At 42.5% G+C, this 20,327-nt stretch overlaps 2 protein-coding genes across 2 annotated transcripts; one reads left to right on the top strand and one right to left on the bottom strand.

The window, feature by feature from the left end:
* Positions 1–336: 336 nt before the first annotated feature.
* On the top strand, positions 337–20,327 carry LOC119078635 (nucleoprotein TPR-like). The gene is made up of 11 exons (XM_037186230.1): positions 337–639; positions 882–6,993; positions 7,056–7,363; positions 7,437–7,573; positions 7,645–7,783; positions 7,852–7,983; positions 13,106–13,276; positions 14,960–19,450; positions 19,510–19,631; positions 19,992–20,028; positions 20,084–20,327. The coding sequence occupies exons 1-11, from the start codon at positions 477–479 to the stop codon at positions 20,113–20,115; spliced, it is 11,844 nt and encodes a 3,947-aa protein (XP_037042125.1). The 5' UTR covers positions 337–476; the 3' UTR covers positions 20,116–20,327.
* LOC119078975 (proliferating cell nuclear antigen) lies at positions 10,039–11,329 on the bottom strand. The gene is made up of 4 exons (XM_037186726.1): positions 11,161–11,329; positions 10,977–11,094; positions 10,523–10,910; positions 10,039–10,463 (listed from the first exon to the last, which is right to left on the bottom strand). Exons 2-4 carry the CDS (start codon positions 11,082–11,084, stop codon positions 10,177–10,179), a joined length of 783 nt encoding a protein of 260 aa, XP_037042621.1. The 5' UTR covers positions 11,085–11,094; positions 11,161–11,329; the 3' UTR covers positions 10,039–10,176.

Here is a 20,327-nt window from a genome sequence, read left to right as displayed (position 1 = left end):
CCCTTTTACCGTACAACGCATAAAAACCTTAAACCTGGTTTTTATGCGTTGCAGGGTAGCCTTGTCGATATAACAAATGTAAGTTTAGTAACTTTGACTCGATCGTTAAATTTGCAACACGTCACACATGAAAATGAAACTTTGTACAACTCACAGAGTTTCACTCTGTATGAAATTTCAGTAAATTCCGAAAGTCTACGTTGCATATCAGTCCTCCATAGTTAAATTTTGAAATTTCCCGCGCAAAATCAAAGTCTAAACATAAAGTTTTTTCCATTGGGAAACACACTAATGTCATTTATGTCACTATGACAGAACGATTGTTGCCATCTTCACGTTCATTTTGCTGTCGAAAGTGTCGAAACAAAGTCGGATCGAATAGCATCAAAAATTTTCATTAAAAGGTGGAAAATAGACGAAAAATTTTGATTGGGAGTCAAAAACAACTTATTTGCGATCACACGGCGAGGCGAAGAATGGATATGGACACGAGCAGGACATTAACGAAAGTCCTTGGCAAAAGAGACATAGACAAAATTCCACCGGATGTTTTGAAAAAATTGGAAAAATATTTTGAAACCAACAACGAGCAATTCATACAGACCAAAGTTCTGTACAACACGACACAGAAAAACATAGGTAATTGTTTGACCGGCGAATTGAATTTGTTTAATTTGAACAGCTGCTCGGAACTGTTACAATCATCGTACACACATAACCTCTAAATGATTCGTCTGTCGCTCTTGCACTGTCGTATTATTGGCAGTATGAAATGCACAAAGTTCTTCTCTACGTGATTCCACTTCGATTTGTCTTTTGGCCTAGCCTAGTCAGTGACAGTAGCAATTCTCCCTTTAACGAATATCCTCATTCCATTCCAGAAAAATTGCGCAAAGAATACGAGAAACTGCTCTCAACCACACAAGACACAACAGCCAAAAAAGATGCTGCCCAGTCAAATGTTACCGAACTGCGTCATCAACTTGACACGGCTAATGCCGAAGTTGCTCGCCTCACCAGACAAGTGGCTAGCCAAGAATCGGAAACAACTGGCTACCGCAAAGAGTGCAATCAGCTCATCGACGAAAAAGACCAGCTAATGAAAGTCGCTGACGGTAAAGACGCCACAATCAACCATTTACAATCCGATCTGAAAGCATTGAAAGCTGAACTGAAGTCGGCCGTGTCCGAGAAAAACGATGCCATAACTCGTTTCGCTGAAATGGCAGCTAAGGAACAGTCAATGGACGATCGAGAAAAACGATTGGAAAAGGAGATCGAGCGGCTGAGTAACGAGGTTGTCAAATGGACCGATAAGTACACCAAAATCGTGGCTGAACTAACGGTGGCAAATCAAGACAAAACGTCGGTCACTGTCCAAATGGAAATGGACTTACGACAAAAGACGGAGGAATTGAGTGCCGCCAATTTCACGATTCGTCAGCTGACCGAATCGACTCAATTGTCAACGAGTCAACGTGACGGTGAGTCGGTGCAACTGAAGATCCAATTGAATGAATCGGTCGCATTGATTGAACACTACAAACGCGAATTGGATGCGAAAATCAAATTGGTCGACTTGTACAAGGCTAATTTCGATGAGTGTCAGGCTCAGACAAATGAACTCAGAGCTGAGGCGAACAGCTTGAACCAAACTGTTAAAGAAACCACGGAAAAATGCGGGACACTCGAGTCCAATCTCAAGAATTTAACCGACCAACATCAAGTGGAACTGTCAGAAATGAATGTGACGATTGAGAAATTGAAAGACGAACTTAACGCAGCTGGCGAACGTTTGAAAGCCGCTGAGACTGAACGTGCCGAGAAAGTTTTGGAAAAACTGTTTCCCAGAGCTGCCACTTCGAATCGTATGCTAAAGGACAATGCCAGTCTGACCGAAATGTTCAGCCGGTACAATGATTCCGTTAGCGACGTACATCGCTTGGAGGTGGAATGTCTTCAGTTGAACACAAAACTGGAATGCTTGACGATGAAGCTCCAAGAAACCACGTCCGAATTCGACCGGCAACAGATCGAATACAGGAAAATTCTGAAGCGAAACGACGAGATCACCGAGCAAGTGGTTGCGGCTGTGGCGGAACAGGATAGTCTTCGCGAAAAACTGAAGGAAAATTCTCAAAGATTGGCTAATGCGGAGAGCGAAAACGTCCAGCTGAAATGTACCCAGAAGGATCTCGCTCGTCAAATCTGCAATCTGTTGAATAAAGTGGAGGCGAGCGGTAGCGAACCGTCATCCGATCAGCTGCAGTTCAAACGGTTGGGTTTGTCCAGTGAAACAATCAGGAAGGAGCTGATCACGTTCGATAATATCGTTGAACTGCAAGAGAACAACCAGAAGTTGATGTTAAAGATTCGTGAACTGAGCAGCAGAGTTGCCAAACTGGAAGAGCAAAACATCAAGTTGCAGTCCTGCGAGCAAAAGATTTCCTACCTGGAAAGGCAAGTGAATGACGCGGAAGCGGCTCGTCTGGCTAATGAAGATTTTCTTGCGATGACCACGAAGCAGAAAGAGAGATTCAAGCAGCTGTACTACGAAGCCATGAAATATATGGGCAAGCAAACATTGACGGAGGAGGAGGCAGTGGCCAATGCACCGTTGAGTAGTTCACAATCAACAACAAGTCATTCGACACCTGACAGAAAAGACAAGAGACTCTTGGATGTGGAACTTAAGTTGCAAGAGCGGATGAAAGAGTTAAAAGTTTTGAAGGAAGAGCACAACGAGTATCGCAAACAATCAACCATCAACTTCGATATGTTGAAGCAACAGTGCGAAAGTGTGGAGCGCAAAGTGAGTGAACTCATATCGGAGAACAGTAAGCTTCGGTCGCAGGAAAGTTTCGCCAGCGAGCAAATGAAATCTCACCGGAATGACATAGCCATCTACAAGAAACAGATTCAAGTGTTGGAGGAACGTAACCAGATCTACGACAAAACCATAGCCAAACAAGAATTGGCTAACAAGCAACTGAAGGAGGATGCCTGGAATACAATAATGCAACTGTCCACAGCCGAAAATCGATGCGGCTACTTGGAAATGGAGTGTCGCCGTCTCACCGAGGCAAAGAAAAATCTTGAAATTGAAAACGGTGCACTGCACCGTCAAAAGATGACCCAGAGCATACTGGAGAGTACTTGTGAGTTAGCTAAGATCTCTTCGGAACGGTCTGACTTCGAGGGTCGCATACAAATGGAAAAGCAACTGGAGGATCAAGTGCGTCAGTGTGAGGTGCTCAAACGTAAACTGGAAGAAGAACAGCATCGATTCACTGAAGAGAATGAGTCATTGAAGAGGCAACGAGAAAACGCGATCAAAAAGTTGTCTGACGAGCAGGCCCAAACCGAAAATCTTCGAACAAAATTGTCCGAAACGAGAGACCAAGTTGAGGCGAAAACACAGCAAATCCGAAACTTGAGCGAAAAGTTGCAAGAGGCATTGACTCCATGCAAATCGGATAATCCGATAGCGAAAGGAAATAAAAAGATCAAAGACCTGGAGCTGCAAGTCAAAGCCAAGGCTGCCGAAATCGGTCAACTCAAGTTGGAACTGCAGGAGTGTGAGGCAAAGATGCAATCATTTGCCAAGTTTAAATCAGATTGGGAAGACGAAACGAAGGCGTTGAAAGAGAATTACGAGGCATGGAAAACCACTTTCAATGCGGAATTGCATGCGTCACGCCTCAACGAAACAAATCTTATGTCGCAAGTCGATGAACTCCAACAAGAAATTCGGCTCCAATTAACCAGTTCCAATTCGAAGGCTTCGACTGCTTTGACTCAGGGTAAGATTCAAGCAGAGTATCAGGAAGCCCTTCAAAAGATCACCGAGAACAACAAAGAGTTACGCGAACTGCGCACACAGTGTCATAAGTTGAAGGAGAATTTGCAGGTGGTCGAACGAAATTATGCTAACGAAATGTTGGCCCACTCGTCCGACCTTCAAGATCTCACTTTACGCAAGGATCAACTGAACAAATGCCAAGACGAAATGTATCAGCTGAAGACCGCTAAAGAGGAAGCCGATGAGTTGATACGGAAGAGCCAATTGGAATGGGAAGAAACCAGCAAAAAGTTGATCGACGGTCGACAAGAGCTGGAGCATAAAGTGGAAATGTTGGAGAAACAGAACTTGGAGTTGGTCGATCTGCTGCAAGCTCAAAACAGTAAAGTTTTACCTTCGAGCAGCGACACATTAAATGAGTCCGTTGCTAACAGCTCGATCATGAATCGAACATTGACCGACGAGGAATTCAAAGAATTTTCATATGAGAAGCTCTTCGGAGTCGTTAAGTATTTGCGACGAGAGAAAGACATAGCGACCACACACACGGAAATTCTTCGCATCGAAAACACCCGCCAACTGGCTGAATTAGACTTGCAGACGAAACGAATCAGTGAGTTGGATGCCGAATTGACTTCCATCAAATCAGCGATCAATGCACCCGATGCCATATCGCCGATCACAAACTATGAAGATCTGCGCCGCACCATGGAAACGTTGAATGCGGTCACTGACACCAACATTCATTTGCGTGAAGAAAAGCTGCAGTTGGACAACAGAATTCGAGAACTGGTTGAAAAAGTGGAGACACTTCAGGGCGAAATGTTGGCAATGCAGGAGAAGAACCGAGAAATGGTGGAGAAAAATGAAGAGAAAATTAAGGAAAACAACATGCTGCGCTCGAACATTGATAAATTGAGGCAGAAAATTACCGACGTCGCCGAACGAAGCAATAAAAATCCGGAAGATTTTAAGCGTCTGCAAAATGAACGAGAGAATCTGGCGAAAATGTTCACCGCCGAAAAGGATAACCTAAGAATAGTGAACGAACAGTTGAATTCGATTAAAACCGAGAAGAATCGTATCGAACAAGACAGTGCTGTGAGAGCTAAACAGCTGCAGGCTGTCAGTGACGACAGGAAGAAATTGCAAGATGAACTCAACAATTTCAAGCAAATAAATGTGCGGCTGACCGTTGAATCAATTGAAATCAAGGCGAACATCTTGAAGAAAGAGGAGGAATTGAAGGCCATTCAAACGGAATTGACGTCGACGGAAGATCAACTGAAAGATTCCCGTAGCAAGGAAATGCAACTCCGGAAAATTGCGAAAAAATACAGGGAGGCCTACACTGAGCTGAAAACGAAGGACGATGAAGCCAAAACATCGGGCGAACCAGCGGCTGGACCTTCAACCGCACGCGTTGACACCGAATCATCGGTGCAAGAACTGTCGAATCGATTGACTTTGCTGCAAGAAGAAATCAATGAACTCAAGAAGGAAAACGAAAGTCTGCGAAAACAGGACGAGAATCAAATCATAACGGATGCCAGAAATCGAATTGCTGCACTGAATGAGGCGCATCGACAGATTGGTCGAGATTATCAGGTCTGTAAAAGTCAATTGCAGTCATGCGAACAGAGTCGATCTCAACACGATTCAGTAGTTGCGGCATTGAAGAATCAATTGGAAGCCAAAATGAAAGAATTGTTGGATCAGGAAGCTGCGAGACAAGAAACCATTGCTCGTCTAACACGAGAAAATGAAACGCTCAACACCCGAGTCAATCAGTTACATCGTCAATTCCAGCAACAGGGCTCCAAACCATCCACAAGTTCGGGAAGTATTGAGAAGAGTCCATCTGATGCAGCGAGAACAGCCAACGTGAAACCGATGGCGACTCCAAGTACTCAATCAGCGCCCGTTAATTTAAGACGTGGTGGCGATACACCATTGGCTAGTATCCGACCAGTGTCTGTGCAAAATAGTCGTATTGCTGCTGTTCTTCCCACCAGTCAAACCAGCAACGTTGCAGCTGTTCAGGGTTCGTCGTCATCGGCTGGAAATGTGACCACAGCTCTAGTTCCACCACAACAACAAGTTCACACAACCGGTAACACATCAACAGCTGAGGCAATGTCCTCTTCGCCCACAAGCTCACATACCGATTACATGCCAGCTACAAGTTCAGCTACAGTTGTTGTTGCCGCTGTTCCACCGATGGGATCAGCTTCGGCTGAAAGTACACAAGAGGCTGAGAGTTTGTCGGTGAACACAAACGAATCATCATCATCGTCGTCTAGCTCGTCGCAAGCAGTTCTACAACAGCAAACTGTTGCACTGGTATCGCCACGAGTCGAAGTCGTTCCACAAAATGTTTTGGTTCCGTCTCAGCAAGTGGTTGATCAAGCAGCTAGCACATCTGGTTCGTCCAGTTCATCATTTATAACAGCAATGAGCAGTCACCACCAAGCTTCATCCAGTAATACTGTCACTACTTCGCAAGCAGGCCATAAACGTCCTCGCGATGCTGATGGCGATAGTTCGACGGGAGTTGAAGAGTCTTCTGCGTCTGAAAAGAATTCACCGCAAAATAAGCGCACTCGTGTCGGCGAACAAACATTCCAAGGTGTGACTGAGTCCGGTTTGGACGTGGAATATCAAGTTCCAACTTCTTCACAGCGTGACCAAGAGGACGACGTAGTAGCGGTAGATAGTGAGGATGACGACGAAGAGAATATGGATCATGAAGCAGTGGCTGACGTGGACGAAAATTTTGACGCTGATAACGGCGACACGGATGAAATCGAATCGTTTGGCCAAGATGAAGGTGAAGGCATTGATATCGACGAAGATGTTGCTCCGAATGACAGCAACGAAGTGGATGTCGACGATAGCAGCAATGCACCGAATCAATCTTCCAGTGGATTAGCAGCATCATCTGAGGCGCGAGGTACTCCAGCCGAAGTGATTGTATTGTCAGCGTCAGGACAAGAAAATCAACAAATCCAAACGATTAGCAGCGGAAGTGATGCCGGCTCTTCGAGTCAAGCGAATCTTTGGCGACAAGTACAAACCCCGTCGAGACAGCAGCAACAACAACAAAACTTGGTTATCCAACAGACGTACGAGACGGATGACAGTATCGTACCCAGTACGCCAACTTTATACGTAGCTCGTAGAGCTGACGGGTAAGTGAATTCAACTTGACTTTCATTTGATAAATTTCCGATGCTTACGTTTGGCATGTTAGTTTTAGTGAGGCTATTAGTTCGCCTCATCCTACTGTTCAACATGGCTCTCGTTTCACATTTGGTGAATCCGGTCGTGCAGCTCAATTGATGAATGCTGTTGAGGGCATGGACGACACGCGTGTGGAATTGAATTTGTTGGAAGGATCTGGCGATGGCGGTCAGAGCAGCTCATCAGCACTTGACGTTCAACAAGGGGAAAATGTCGATTTGGTGACTGATCCTGACGGTGCCAACAATCAAGCAAATGAACCAGTCGCCGGTCCGAGTAGCCAAGCTCATGGATCTCAAATTCCAGTTGCTAAGAAGAGTAAGTTGCTTGGCGTTGCCGATATCAGATGAAGCTGGTATAACCGTCGTTGAATTTTCTGTCTTCTGTTTAGAACGCAAGACTGATGACGATGCGACTACGACAAATGTCGTTCAAAATGTGCTTGAAGTTGAAGTGGCATCAGCCGAGGGCGGAAGTGATGGAGTTTCGTCGGAGGGAGAAAAGGCTCCAGTGGCGGAGAGAGTTCAGGTAAGTCATGCAGCGCTTACAAACTGTTCATTTCGCTTAACTAACGAATCGCATTATTTCCCGAACGAAAGGTTGAAGAAGATCGCGAAGCTGAAGCATCGGTTTTGCCACGAAATACACGATCCCGACGTGTGTATCAGCGTGGCCGCGGAATGTCTATCGACAATCAACGTTCCAATCAGATGATCTGGCATCAAGCCGACAATAATTGTAAGTTCACCGGCCGTACTGATCAAGAAGTCGTCTTCTCATTGTTCCATTTTTTTTTTTACTTTCAGACGGGAGATATCATCCAATGCCACCACATCATCAGCAACAACAGCATGGAAATCCGCATCGAGGATCACCAACGCGAGGTGGACCGTTAACACGCGGTGGACGTGGTAGGCCTCCGAGGCGACCGTATCGTTAAGCTAGCATTTACTTAATGTGACAGTGAAATCACATTGAAATAAGAATAAAATTTTAATTGAGCGACTAAAATGGAGTTGGTATTTGTAGAGGCAACAGTTTGGGGTGATTGTTCGATATCGTGGAAAAGCAAGGACGATTTTTGAGAGAACATTTTCCTAGATTTTCGCACCTTTTCCGAAATTTTTCCTCACAAATTTTTTTTTGCAAATTTTAGGAAAATCTGGAAAAATTGAAGAAAAAGTAAAAAAAAATTCACAAAAATATTCGCTAGTTCAAACCGGCACCGCTTGTGTAAGCGGACCGAGTGAAAATTTTGCGCTCGTTTGGACCACAGAGTGTGTGTCAATTGAGGCAATATTTAGTCTTAGAAATTTTCCTCTGATTTGGGCGGAATTTTGCAATTGACAAAAGCCGATTGTTGACATAATCAGGGAAACGAGGAAGGGAATCACACTGAAGTACAGAGCCGGTATACCAACAGCACGTATGTTCAAACTAATGAAAGTCCAATGATCGTGAAATTGTTTACCGTCTGTGAAAGGGTTAAACTTGCTTCGCTTTATAATTTAACTAAAGTTCGAAACAGGCCCAGTTTTACTTGAACAGGCCCTGAATTACCTGATTTATATAACTCGAAACCTTAAGACATTAATCAGGTTAAATCTGCCGGATACGCCTTCAATGTTTGTCTGAAAACTTGCATGAAAATTCCATGTTTAGAGCTGACATTCAATGTTAATTAGATCTTCCAGCATTGTAAATTCAATTCACCGCTTATGATGAGCATCTGAAGCATTTCCTTGAAATTGCAGAAGTTTTGATTGCTTTATCGCTTCCACGCGACGTTTAGCTTCTGCCTTTGGTCACCAGAGCATGTATAATAGAAGCAATCACGTCTCGGAAAATAAATTTCTAATTTCAACTGCCTTTGCTTAGCGAACTGATCCAGCAGTAAAATTTCCACAATTAGTTCGACTTTTCCACACTTATCACGACGATCAATTAAGGATCAAGAAATTCTGGTCATTTCCGATTTCTATTAACAACACAGCCATTCCTCCTCTATTAACACGGTCGTTCTTCATTTTTACATGATCGGTTTACCTCTATTAACACAGTCCGTCACCATCCAGTAAAACCGTTAGCTCCAGGGACTATTTTTGGGAAAGCATTTTCCTGAATTTTCCCAAGAAAAATATTTTAGTGAAGATTTGGAAAGATGAAACTAAATTCTGGTAAATGTGAGAAAACGTAGGAAAATATTGGAAAATAGTCCGAGGTCCGTTTCTACAGTCGGTTACCATTGATTAACACTCTCTGTGTACATACATTCAATAGCACAGTGGCTAAACAGCACTTTTACGAAATTCGTCTCATTTTTAACCTCGAGCTCTACACAACGTCGTCTTTGTAGTTAGCTAATATTTAAGCAAATGAAAGATTTGATTTTAGTCTGTCGCCAACACTTAAGCATATGGACTCGCAATAACATTTGATTTGTTTGTCGACGAAGACAAATCTTAGCTCTGGCTTATGTTGAAGAATGTTGAAGTAATAGATTTTGTACAGAACACTATGAGCTACATTACACAAATGAAGAAGCAGATTCAATGATTATGTTGCGATACATGCTTGCAGTTTCTAAAATATTGACAAATTTCAAATTTTCGAATTATTTGTCCCTTGAAGTACTTTTTCAAGTACTAAAACACCTAGTCTTTGAACTGAAAGCGACACCGAACACCAAAACCTGGAATCGATATGGATGAACATTGAACAGACTGTCGTATGAAAACGATTAAGCATGACGGAAAAGTCCCCAATCCACTATAATTCTTATAAATATACTTCCGGGACTGATATGTAAATGGAACTTACCAGCGAGGGTTCTACGAGTTAAAGATTTCATTGTCGACCTCACTCCAGGGGATTATCATTTACATGGATGCTTGAGTACGGCAATATTTGCACACACCAACATAACATGTCTATCTAGCGATCGAAACAGCTCTGCTATATGATGTCCGGCTCCAGTAAAACGGTTTCGGAAATTTTGTTAGATTTTTTGTTTAATGAGAAATCCAGTTCTTAAGGCGTACAATTACAATTAGTCAATCGTTACGAATCAAATGTGAATTTTAGAAGAGAAACGACGGCAATGAAATTTCAGAATTTGGATAAAAATTACTCTAACTGTCGTCGTCTTCGATTTTCGGTGCCAAATAGTAGCGAATGTGTCCGTAGTCTTGGACGCGATACTCGACCACAAGTGGAACATCGGCCGACATGGAAAGTTGTACTTGAGGCGATAATGGTGTTGCTTTTGTGAATGAGTTCAGATAGCGACAGGCGAATGTTAACGTCACTGGTTCTTGCATTTCAATGACTACAGCTTCCTCTTCCTTATCAGCTGATGAAGTTTGAGCCAATTTAATGTTGGCCGAGCCAACGTCACCGGATGCCGAAAATTTGACACCTAAATGGAAACGGAATTAGCGACGGAAAATTCAAGTGGATCTCGAGGATGTAACGAACCTTCTTTGGTACAGCAAATGACCATGGATTCACCGAATTGAGACAAATCGCGGCAAATTCTAGCGAATTCCAGCGATGGCAATCGAACGATGCATGCGTAATCTGTTTCTGGTATGCCAAGATGCTCCTGATCCAAGTTCATCAATTTCATTTCGTAGTCGGACACCTTTTCCGCGTTTTGCGACTCAAACATAAACGTCACAGTGTCTGCATTGTCCTGGGCTTTCATTGTGAGCGTGTCGTCGTTGTTTGCGCATTTCAATATTTTTGCCATACTCGTCAGATTCATGCCCATGGAAAGGTTTCGATCGCAGCGGAACTTGTCGAAACCGTCCGATCGTAATGTCAATGATACCAGCGAAACGTGAGAGTTGTCCATGGCTTGAAGCTGATGAATGAGAGGAAGGATTAATTCTCGCTATTCGGGCAGTGAAGGACTTAAGTAACTGTGTACCTGAATGCCGGAATCGCTACAATCGAAGGTGGCTTCATTGAGTAGATCCTTGATCGCATCAAGGACCTTCTTCAAGACGGACGACGATATTAGACGGGCTTCAAACATTTTCACTGAGCTGATGACGATAGATTACTGTAGACGATGAATTTCACAATTTGGTGTAACATTCAATTGGTTTTACCTTTTTTGTATTCCGCTCTTTCGAGACTTATCGCTGCGTTAATTGAAATGAGCAAAGATTGCAATAATTTATAATTTTTACCGGAGGTACGATTTACCGAAGATTCTCGCGACTAGTTTTAGTGACAGATGCCAAAGTTTGTATGCAAAAGGCGCGAAAATAACAACAAAGCCGAAACGCTTGAAAAGACCTACGTCATTCGAAAATGTTCGAAATTCTACAAATAGATTCATCTGCCATCTAACTGCAAAAAGGATAATGTCATGGTGAACAGATGAGGGAATTTTTAAGTTTATTGCGGAGTTATTGTGTCTATTCCACCTGTTGCATTCAGACCGGTTTAAGGCGATTTTAGGGAAATGCGAAAGCATGTTCCTCACTGGGCTCACACCTTGTCCATCCAAAAATATTCGAATCAAAATCGGTTTTATATGGCTTGGTGAATTGTTAATATTGAGGTTGAGAGTGGTGTGTCAACCGCGTATCATAATGCTTCTCCCAAAAGTTTACAGTCTTGGTGGCACTAAAAGTCTCCACATACTTACTGGCCATTTAGAAAGCGACAAATAGGCGACGTATAGTGTCAAAATTGACAGAGTTCTTTTGTTCTAATGTAGTGTTCTAATATAAGTGTAGTTTCCACCTAAAAAGAGCACTCCGTTTAGCCTCCGTCTGCATGACAGTTGTAAAATAGAACAAAAGAACTGTCACACAAACGGAGTGGAAATTAAATTTATTTCAATTTTTTACTCCGTTTACGTGACAGTTCCTTCCTTTGTTCTATTTTACAACTGTCATGTAAACGGAGGCTAAACGGAGTGCTCTTTTTTAGTAACAACTATACTTTATAATCAGAGCGAGAAAACCGTTGACAATTTAATTATAACTTACGTTGGGGTACTTGTCAAAATCCGTTTAGATAAAAGTCCGTTCAAACAATAGGTTTGTTCCAAGGTCATTTCGAAATGTCAAAATTCATCCACATAAGACGGCTCAACCCCAACTTTCAGGTTGATGAAAATTTTAACGGGCTGACGTTTAGGTTATGTTCACCTCTGTGAATGAAATGTTGTCGTTCGTGTTGTCAAAGTTCGAGTTTACAGTTATTTAAAACAAACCTACACAAAAAGATTCTGTTTAAATAGAGTGTTCCATTTCGGAGATGGTTCAAGTTTGTCCCACGGCATCTTCATAAAAAAAATACCGAAAGTGAACACGTTACTCATTTTTTGTATGATGTCCCACGGCATAAAAGTGAACTATATCCGAAATGGAACGCCCTATTGTCATAAAACGGAAACGCTTCGTTTACGTCAAGGCTGTAAACTTTGGGAAGGTAACGCAGATAGAAATACACGGGTTTCATACGAAATAATTTGCCTCCTATGACTCTAATGCTCACCACAGACGGAGATATTGAATACACGCTTTGGTCCTAGTTTTTATGGATAAAATGTCGTGACTGTCAAATGAAGTTAGGAATTTTTCTATAAAATTCTATCTAATTTCCACAACCGTTAATGAAACTATGGCCGAGATGTGTGTTTGACGTCTCGTGTGCGGTAAGCATAAATATTACATTTTCTATGAAAAGATGAGTGACACTGACATCACCTCTCCAACATAAATACAGCCTTGATGCATGCGAGCGGTCTCAGTCAAGGCTGTAAACTTTGGCCCCAAAGTTTACAGTCTTGGTCTCAGTACACCCCTACGTCTTACGTCATAATGACTGAGCTTTTTCTCCCTACTACAAACAAGTTTTCGCGGTTGGGAAATTTATCAAAGTGTCGTGACTAACGAGAGCGAAGTATGATTAACCTTCAGTTAGTTTTTGTTGTTTTCTTTCTTTATTAAAATCAAAAGTTCAAAACAAACAGAACAATCGGTAACATTTTACGCAACGAAAATCCATACCTGCCTTTCTCAATTTCGCATAAATTAGTTTGTTGCAGAAAAATGGAAACTACAAAAAGTTTACTAATGCTGCTCGGTCGCAGCAACTACGACAAAATTCCCGAAAGTATTGCAAAACGACTGGAAAAGGTGCTCGAGGAGGCAAATAACAAAGTGTCCGATCTGAAAAATCGTTTCAATGGATCACAGAAAACTATCGGTAAGTTGGAAGTCCTAAATTTTTGTACTATTACGATTCCGTTAACATAACCTGTAACCATGATGACATCGTAATTCATTTGAATGATAACGAATTGTCGCGAGGGTGCTATGATGCGATATAGTTCGGGTAAATAATTGCATTTGCATGTACTTTCGGGTAAATTAGTCTTATTTGGGGGTAAAATACAGCCCTGATGAGTTACGATCAGTTGAAAGTATTGGTAAAAATTTGATTATTTAGGCGAAATTCTGACAGTTCCTGTCCATCCGAAAAGCCACCAAATTGACAAAAAACAGTTTTCCCTAATTGCTACTGGTCTTTGCTTTCTAATGACGCCACCCATACATGGGTATCGATGAATATGGCTTTGAAGTGGAAATTTGTCTCAAATATGCAACGATCCAGTTGGAGTGCAGAGTGGTTCTGAACCAGGACGGGGAATGGGGGGAACAGAGTTTCAGTTCAGGTTTACCCAATGCTGTTCTTCACACAAACTTGGCTGAGTATGTTTGACTTGATTTGAAATCACCTGAAACCTCAAATTCTAGTACTAAAAATCAACGGACAAAAAAAATCTACAGAAACAGTTACCAGATCATCGGTAGAATATCATGTCCGCAAGTGGGTACAACGCGGGACACACAGGTCTAGTACTACATAAATTGCAAAAATAATATTTTAGGGACTAAGGAACAACAACTTTCTAACTTCTACTTTTTGGTCCCACTGTCCCCCAAATTTGGATATGAGCTACCAACGTCAAGAACGGGTAAGATTTGATCTGACATTCTTCGACTCCTCTTCGAATTGGATATTCCGATCAAATTTATTAAAAATATTACGGAGACAACGTGTCTTTGGTAAGTCCGAACGTATAGTTCAGCTACTCGATAGCTGAAAACATTTTCAAAGAGCAGGCTGCTGCAAGCTTTGAAAATATTTTCCTTTCCGTTTCGCATTCTCTTTCGGGCAGAGAGTTTACTATTATTAGAAAGTAACACTTCTGTAGATCTCTTTTAGGAAAACATTTTCTAAAATTTCCCATTTTTTTTGTTGAAAATTCAGTAAAATGTGGAAAAAACTAGAAAAATTCTTTCGCAAAAATAGTCCCGGCACATTTCCCTAAAGACCCTTTCGTTTTAACCTCTTACAAACGACGAGCGCGTCGAGCTTTAATCGTAAAATCTACTACTTCTTCTGTTGATAGTGTTGCGCTTAGATTTTGCTAGTCTTAGAACATGGCGTGTTATAAAAGAGAACGCCAGTCCAGTCCTCATCACTTACTACGACGTTTGCTGTAGATAACAGATGAAAAGCCTCTCAGTCGAAATACATACCGCCGTATCCTCAATAGGTTGACCTAAATAGCCTCAATACGAACAACACACACTCTACGGATAATAGCGGCAGAGTCAAAATGACCCAAAATTATATCGGCTAAATTTGAAGTTTTTGGACAAAATGATGTATTGACGACTTGTTCATTATCAAAAATAAGGGGCACCTTCCATACATCACTTTTCGATTGGACCACGGGTACCACCCGGAACCACCTGGAACCACTTGCAAAAATCAAGCAAAATTTCGACTCTGCCGCTATTATCCGTAGAGTGTGTTGTTTGTATTGAGGCTATTTAGGTTGACCGAAACCCTTTACAATTTTCTTCATTTAATTTCCAGAAAAACTTCGAAAAGATCTGCAGACATCGAGCACCGAAAAAGGAAATTTGGAAAAATTACTTTCAACCTCTGAATCCAGTGTAACCGAACTGCGCCAGCAATTAAACACGTCCAATGCGGAAACAAGACTACTCACAGAGCGAATGCAAGCCGAAGAGAATCGAAACGAAGAATTGCGCCGGAAGCGTGATGATCTGGTCGACGAGAACAATCAGTTGAAGGACATCTGTGGCAGAAAGGATGCCGTAATCAGTCAATTACGATCGGACCAGGCGAGTTGCAGACAACAATTCGAGACCGAAATGTTTGAAAATGATGAGGGCAAGAAAAGCATAGCCGAAATGCAGGAGCAAGAACAGTTGCGGCTCAACAATGAAGAGAAATTAAAAACGCAGATCGATCAGCTCAAAAAGGAAGTCGGTAAATTGACCGATAAGTGCAACGAACAGGCAGCGGAACTGGCGTTAGCAAATCAATACGTAACTTCTGTAACTGCCCAATTGTCATATGACCTAAGAGAAAAGACAGAGGAATTGCGTGCCGCTAATTTCATGATTCGTCAGTTGACCGAATCGACCCAATTGTCAACGAGTCAACCTGACGGTGAGTCGGTGCAACTGAAGGCTCAATTGAATGAATCGGCTGCATTGATTGAACACTACAAATGCGAATTGGATGCAAAAATCAAATTGGTCGACTTGCACAAGGCTAATTTCGATGAGTGTCAGGTTCAAAATGCATCGGCAACGACCCGCTTAAACCAAGCTCTGAAACAAACAATAGAGAAATTCGAGATGCTCGAGACCCATCTCAAGGATTTAACAGAACACCATCAAGTGGAACTGTCAGAAATGAGTGCGACGATTGAGAAATTGAACGACGAACTTAAAACGGCTGGTGAGACTTTGAAAGCCGTTGAGACTGAACGCGCCGAGAATGTGCTGGAGAAACTGTTTCCCAGAGCTGCGACTTCGAATCGTATGCTGACGAAAAACGCCACTCTTACGGAAATTTTCAGCCGTTATCATGACTCGCTCGATGAAGTTCATCGTTTAGAAGTGGAATGTCTGCACAACAACACAAAAATGGAATGTTTGACGATCGAACTCCAGGAGATCACGTCAGAATTTGAGCGACAACAGATTGAGCTCAGAAAAATTCTGAAGCAAAACGAAGAGATCACCGAGCAAGTGGTTGCAGCTGTGGCAGAACAGGAAAGTCTTCGCGAAAAACTGAAGGAAAACTCTCAAAGATTGGCTGATGCTGAGAGCGAAAATGTCCAGCTGAAATGTACCCAGAAGGATCTCGCTCGTCAAATCTGCAATCTCTTGAATAAAGTGGAAACGAGTGACAACGAACCGACATCCGATCAGCTACAGTTCGAAAGGTTGGGTTTGTCCAGTGAAGCAATCAGGAAGGAGCTGATCACGTTCGACAATATCGTTGAACTGCAAGAGAACAACCAGAAGTTGATGTTAAAGATCCGAGAACTGAGCAGAAGAATTGCCAAACTGGAAGACCAAAACATCAAATTGCAGACTTGCGAGAAAAAGATTTCCTACCTGGAAAGGCAAGTGAATGACGCGGAAACAGCCTGTTTGGCTAACGAAAATCTTCTTGCAATGACCACAAAGCAGAAAGAGAGATTCAAGCAACTGTACTTCGAAGCCATGCATTGCATGGGCAAGCAAACGTTGTCGGAGGAGGAGATGATGGACTATATACCGTTGAGTAGTTCACAATCAGCAACAGGTCATTCGACAGCTGACAAGAAACTCTTGGATGTAGAACTCAAACTGCAAGAGAAGGTGAAAGAGTTAAAAGTGTTTAAGGAAGAGCACAACGAGTATCATAAACAAGCAACTATCAACTTCGAAATGTTGAAGCAAGAGTGCGAAAGTGTGGAGCAAAAGGTGAGTGAACTCATATCGGAGAACAGTAGACTTCGATCGCAGGAAAATTTCGCCAGCGAGCAAGTGGTATCTCTCCGGAATGACATTTCCATGTACAAGAAACAGATCCAGGCTTTGGAGGAACGTAACCAGATCTACGACAAAACGATTGCCAAACACGAAGTGGCTAACAACAAGTTGAGACAGGGATACTGGAATACCATCATGCAAATATCAAAAACCGAAAGTCGATGCGGCTACCTGGAAATGGAGTGTCGCCGCCTCACCGAGGCCAATAAAAATCTCGATATTGAGAACAGTGTATTCCACCGTCAAAAGATGACCCAGAGCATACTGGAGAGCAGTCGCGAGCTGGCCAAGATTTCTTCGGAACGGTCTGACTTCGAGGGCCGTATACAAATGGAAAGGCGATTGGATTCCCAAACGCGCCAATGTGAAGCGTTGAAACGGAAGCTGGACGAAGAGCAGATACGATTCAAGGAAGAAAATGAGTCACTAAAGCGACAGCGGGATACCGCAATCAATAAGTTGTCGGATGAGCAAGCGACTGCTGAAAGTCTACGAACCAAATTGTTCGAGACAAGAGGGCAAGTCGAAGGAAAAGACCAACAGAATCAAAGTCTGAGCGAAAAATTGCAGGAAGCTTTAGCCACGGGCAGTTCAGCCGCTTGCCTTTCGAAGAAGGCTAGAAGCTCCAAGGATTTGCAGATTGAACTGAACAATAAGCACGCCGAGATCGAGAGACTAAATTTGGAAATTCAAGAGTTTGCGTCAAAAACGAAATTGTTTGACCGGCTCAAGTCGAATTGGGAAGCGGAAAAGAATGGGCTCAAAAGTGATTTGGATGCGTGTAGACTCGGCGAAAGCAATTCAAAGGCGCACATCAATGAACTTCAGTGTGAAATTCGAGTTCTTACATCGAAGAACTCAAGTGTCGAGTTGGAAAACATGAAAACAGAAAATAAGAAAGCCGCAGAGAAGGTCGCCGAAAACAACAAAGAATTACATGAGCTACGCCGGCAATATCACCAATTAAAGGAAAATTTGCAAATTGTCGAAACGAATTACGCTGACGTACTCTCCGCACGTTCCGTGGATCTTAAGAGTGTAACTTCTCTGAGAACCGAATTGAATGGTTGTCAAGATCAAATCCAACAACTGAAATTGGCTAAAGTGGAAGCCGATGAATCGAAGAAAAAGGCCCAGATGGAATGGGAAGCGACCAGCAAACAGTTGATCGCCGATCGACGTGAGTTGGAACGCAAAGTGGAAATGTTGGAGAAACAAACTTTAGAGCTGGTAGATCTGCTGCAAGCTCAAAATATGAAACCGGCAAAACCTGCAAGCGACGACCCATTCAACGAATCCGTTGTCAACAGTTCCATAATGAATCGGACGTTTACCGACGAGGAATTCGAAAACTTTCCATCTGAAAAGATCTTCGGAATGATAAAATACTTACGACGAGAGAAGGAGCTAGCGGTCACTCAATTGGAAGTTCTTACCATCGAAAATACTCGCCTTTCCGCTGAATTGGACATGCTGAAGAATAGGGTGAATGAACTCACTAGTCGACTAAATTCCGATTCACTAACATCATCGATAAATAACTTTGAACTGTCAGCTGAATACGAAGAGCTTCGCCGTGCGGCAGGGACATTGAATGCGGTGACAGACAGCAACATTCTTTTACGATCGGAAAATCAGGATCTCTGTCATCAAGTTGAAGATCTGGCTGAAAAAAGAGCCAGACTGGAAGGGGAACTGCAGATGTTGCAAGCCAAGAACAGTGCGCTCGTTGAGTCAGAAGCAAAAATGGTTCAGGAGAACAAAGTGCTGCGAGGGAATGTCAATAAGTTAAAAATCAACGAAATTTGTCTGGGAAGAGATTTGAAGCAATTGGCCTCAGAGAAAGAACGTCAACGGCAAGCTACCGAAGAACTAAATTCGATTAGAGCTGAATTGACTGCCGAGAAAGAAAAGGAACAACAAGCAACCGTAGCAATGAATTTGATGAAAGCTGAGAAGGCTCGTCTGGAACAAGACATTGAATCAAAGTGTAAGCACATGGAGACTCTTGACGGCCATCGAAAGAAACTGATGCAAAAAACCTCGAAGCTGGAGGAGGCGCTACAGGAGTCTAAGGAACAACTGAAACTATCCGCGGAAAGTGAACTTAGAGCCAAAAACGAAGCGAAATATTTTAAGAATCAGTGTCTGGCACTGCGATCAGAGTACAAAAAAGATTCGAACAACGAACTGAACCCCGAACTGCTGAAAAATGTTGTTACGTCAACAGAAACTGTTTCATCAGCTACCACTTCGCTGAAGAAACAACCAAGCGGCTTAAAGCGTCCACGAGATAGCGATGCAGTTCTGCCGATCGATACGAAAGTTTCGTCTGGAGTTGTCAAAGTGTCACCACTGTCGAAGCGAACACGTTTACAACGAGGTTGTGAAGCCGTTACATCGAAAAACAATTTAGAAGAAAGCATCAACGATGAGAATGGTGAAACCGCACAGGATGATGAAGTGGCGTTGTTGCCTGGAGCACAACAATCTATTGTCGATGGGAATGGTAAGTGACCGACCGGTTTGTGATTTGTTTTCACATTTTTAATTTAAACTTTTGTTTAGCAGACGAAACGGGTGATAGCGAATCTGCAACCGTAGTTGGTGACGATTTGATCAGCGAAGTCGAGTCGGTTGATAGTGGAAGAGTGTCGGCCGATTTAACAGTGGATTCAGAAGAATTCCAGGTAAGTTCAAAATGAAGAAAGAATTTGTGAGTCGTTGTTGTTGTCGCTCGAAAGTCTGCGCTTGCGTACCAGTCGTTCATTAGGTCACGGTTACCGTTTTTTCTGGCGTTTCGTTTTTGAGCGATAGCAGAGCATAAACATGGGTTTGTCCGCATATATTCTTCAAAGCCTGCCTTAGCCAACTTATCCGCTTCCTCATTTCCCTCAGTACCCAGACTAATTTGATCAGACTGCTCAGATCCAAGACAAATCTTTCGTCTTAGGTATTGTAACACAATTCGATGAAATGTTAAACAATGCCTACAAGCATCATCCGTCCAGATCCAGATGATTTAAATTTTCTCCTTGTTTCCATTTCAGCTCGGTCGCATCCGGAGGACTTCTTCTCGCACAGAAGGTAACAAATGCAAATAGCGTCGAAGTTGTAAGAAATTTAGCATTCTTCTCTCTAGCACGTCGTGGACGCAGTCGATTGAGTCAATGAGAAAATCACTTCCAGTTGGGCCTATTTCCTTATTGGATTTCTTCAGCAAATTTTATTAATTTTCGGTGGCAGATATCACCGATCAATTCGAATTTAACTTAATTTTTACCAATGATGTAAATAATTATCAATAGCTTGGATTACAACATTTAAATTTCTTTAAACACGAACTTAAATATTTGATGAAAAGAAATGTGTTGAGGAATTGAAAA

The sequence above is a fragment of the Bradysia coprophila genome, unplaced genomic scaffold, assembly GCF_014529535.1.
Source record: "Bradysia coprophila strain Holo2 unplaced genomic scaffold, BU_Bcop_v1 contig_297, whole genome shotgun sequence".
Classification (NCBI taxonomy): domain Eukaryota; kingdom Metazoa; phylum Arthropoda; class Insecta; order Diptera; family Sciaridae; genus Bradysia; species Bradysia coprophila.
This window is presented reverse-complemented; position numbering and strand designations above follow the sequence as displayed.

Coding starts and splice junctions, on each gene's coding strand:
- LOC119078635 (XM_037186230.1), top strand. CDS start 477: ATGGATATGGACACGAGCAGGACATTAACGAAAGTCCTTGGCAAAAGA. Junction 6,994..7,055: donor GTAGCTCGTAGAGCTGACGG/GTAAGTGAATTC, acceptor TTGGCATGTTAG/TTTTAGTGAGGCTATTAGTT. Junction 20,029..20,083: donor GACTTCTTCTCGCACAGAAG/GTAACAAATGCA, acceptor TCTTCTCTCTAG/CACGTCGTGGACGCAGTCGA.
- LOC119078975 (XM_037186726.1), bottom strand. CDS start 11,084: ATGTTTGAAGCCCGTCTAATATCGTCGTCCGTCTTGAAGAAGGTCCTT. Junction 10,911..10,976: donor GTAGCGATTCCGGCATTCAG/GTACACAGTTAC, acceptor CTCATTCATCAG/CTTCAAGCCATGGACAACTC. Junction 10,464..10,522: donor CATTTGCTGTACCAAAGAAG/GTTCGTTACATC, acceptor GTTTCCATTTAG/GTGTCAAATTTTCGGCATCC.